Genomic DNA, 2046 nt, shown 5'->3' with positions numbered 1-2046 from the left:
TCCAACACTACGCTCTTTATCTCCTCTTATCAACTCCCGTGGATTGCTAGTAGTGGGGGGTAGATTGGCTAATGCAGCCATTCCTGAGGATGCAAAACATCCAATTGTTTTGTCTAAACAATGCCACTTAACTTATCTAATCATTCAGTGGTATCACCTTCTAACTCTCCATGGAGGTCCGAAACTTGTCCAATCCTTGATCCATAGGAAATATTGGATCATCAACTCTCGGAATGTTATCCGTTTGGTTTTATCTAAATGTGTTGCTTGTACCAAGCTAAAAGCACATACCATCCAACCTATCATGGCGGATTTGCCCGTTTCGCGTGTCACTCAAGGGAGACCTTTCTTAAATGTAGGTATCGATTTTGGAGGTCCATTTTCCTATAAAACAGGTCCTCGACGGAATTCTCCCATCGACAAGTGTTACATGGCGCTCTTCATCTGTATGGCAACAAAATGCATTCATCTGGAGTTAGTCAGCTCATTATCAACAGCTGCCTTTATCGCGGCCCTTGATCGGTTTGTCGGACGACGTGGATTGCCACACTGTATCTTTTCTGATAATGGCACTAACTTTCGAGGTGCATCATCTTATCTGGAAAATATTCAACGATTCTTACGCGAATCACACCCGGAAATTACCAAGCATCTACTCACTCAAGGAGTGACATGGTCATTCATTCCTCCAAGTGCACCGAATTTTGGCGGTCTTTGGGAAGCAGGCATAAAATCAGCCAAACATCATCTGAATCACGTTCTTCATGAACAAGCTCTCAACTTTGAAGAGTTCACGACTCTATTGGTACGCATCGAAGCGATTCTCAACTCGCGCCCTTTGTGCAGTCTCAGCTCTAGTCCTACGGATGGAATTGATTACTTGTCCCCCGGACATTTTCTCACCGGAGCTCCACTCCTGGCGCGACCTGACCATGAAGATGTTGGTAGTCCTCTGACGGTCCATCAGAGATGGAAATTAATCTCTCAAGCATCTAATTGCTTCTGGAAGAAATGGAGTCGTGATTACATCAACACTCAAATGCAACGTTCAAAATGGACGAAATCATCTCATCAACTGCAAGTGGGTGATGTTGTACTCATTCAGGCTCAGGCAACGCCGCCTCAAGCATGGCCTTTGGGAAGAATTATCTCCTTGCTTCCTGGAAAGGACCAAGTTGTGAGAGTGGTCGGAGTCAGGACTCAGCAAGGTGAACTCATTCGACCAGTATCCAAGCTGGTTCCCCTTCCTGTGTCATAAAGGACTCAAATACATTCTGACCACAACAACCCACACCACACACAACAAAAACTTCCACCTTACCATGTCATAGCTCAAATCCCTATGTATCATTATGCTAAATAATAGATCTACTTTCCAGTACCTTTGGTATTCTTTCCTATACCTTTGGTAATTAATTTGTTAAAGTTGATTTCATTATTTTATCACTCCGACACACACAAAAAAATATCCATACAGTTTGGTATTATTTTGAAGCTCTCCTCTTTATCTTTTTGGTTTATTAATCTTTTACTTACATTAATCTCGACCTATTCTAGTTGGTTCCTTGTGTTTGCAAATTCAACATTCAAATATTATCATAGACATTTGGGAATCACAAGCTCTCATGATCTATATATTAACCTTATCTAGTCTTTTTTTCTTCCCTACTAATAATTATCTGATCGCTCTAATATGTCATGTATGCAACCTAATTTCTTTTGTCCAACATAAATACCTTTCATGCACATGAGAATGCAACTACATGCTGTATAGTAATAGCCTTTTTAATCTAATACATTTTTATCAAATGATAAAACACACCCACACCCACCATAAACCCCCACCCACACAAGATCAAACGAAAAAAACACAGGGATTTCAATCAATCACTTCATCATATCAACTTCATTATCTTTGTACTGAGGAGACCTACACTGTTAGAACACACATTTGTTATTTGTAGTGGGGGGGTTATGTCTAATCTTGACTGATTACCCACACCGCACAATATAGCGTATACACACCGCCGACACCGCCGCATCGTG

General features: G+C 41.2%; 1 protein-coding gene across 1 annotated transcript; it reads left to right on the top strand.

Moving 5' to 3' along the window:
- The first annotated feature begins 9 nt into the window (after positions 1-9).
- LOC113472358 lies at positions 10-1258 on the top strand. Its single transcript, XM_026832075.1, has one exon. It carries the CDS (start codon positions 305-307, stop codon positions 1256-1258), a length of 954 nt encoding a protein of 317 aa, XP_026687876.1. The 5' UTR covers positions 10-304.
- Positions 1259-2046: the final 788 nt, after the last annotated feature.

This window comes from Diaphorina citri, unplaced genomic scaffold (assembly GCF_000475195.1).
Source record: "Diaphorina citri unplaced genomic scaffold, Diaci psyllid genome assembly version 1.1 scaffold5088, whole genome shotgun sequence".
In the NCBI taxonomy this organism is placed as follows: domain Eukaryota; kingdom Metazoa; phylum Arthropoda; class Insecta; order Hemiptera; family Psyllidae; genus Diaphorina; species Diaphorina citri.
This window is presented reverse-complemented; position numbering and strand designations above follow the sequence as displayed.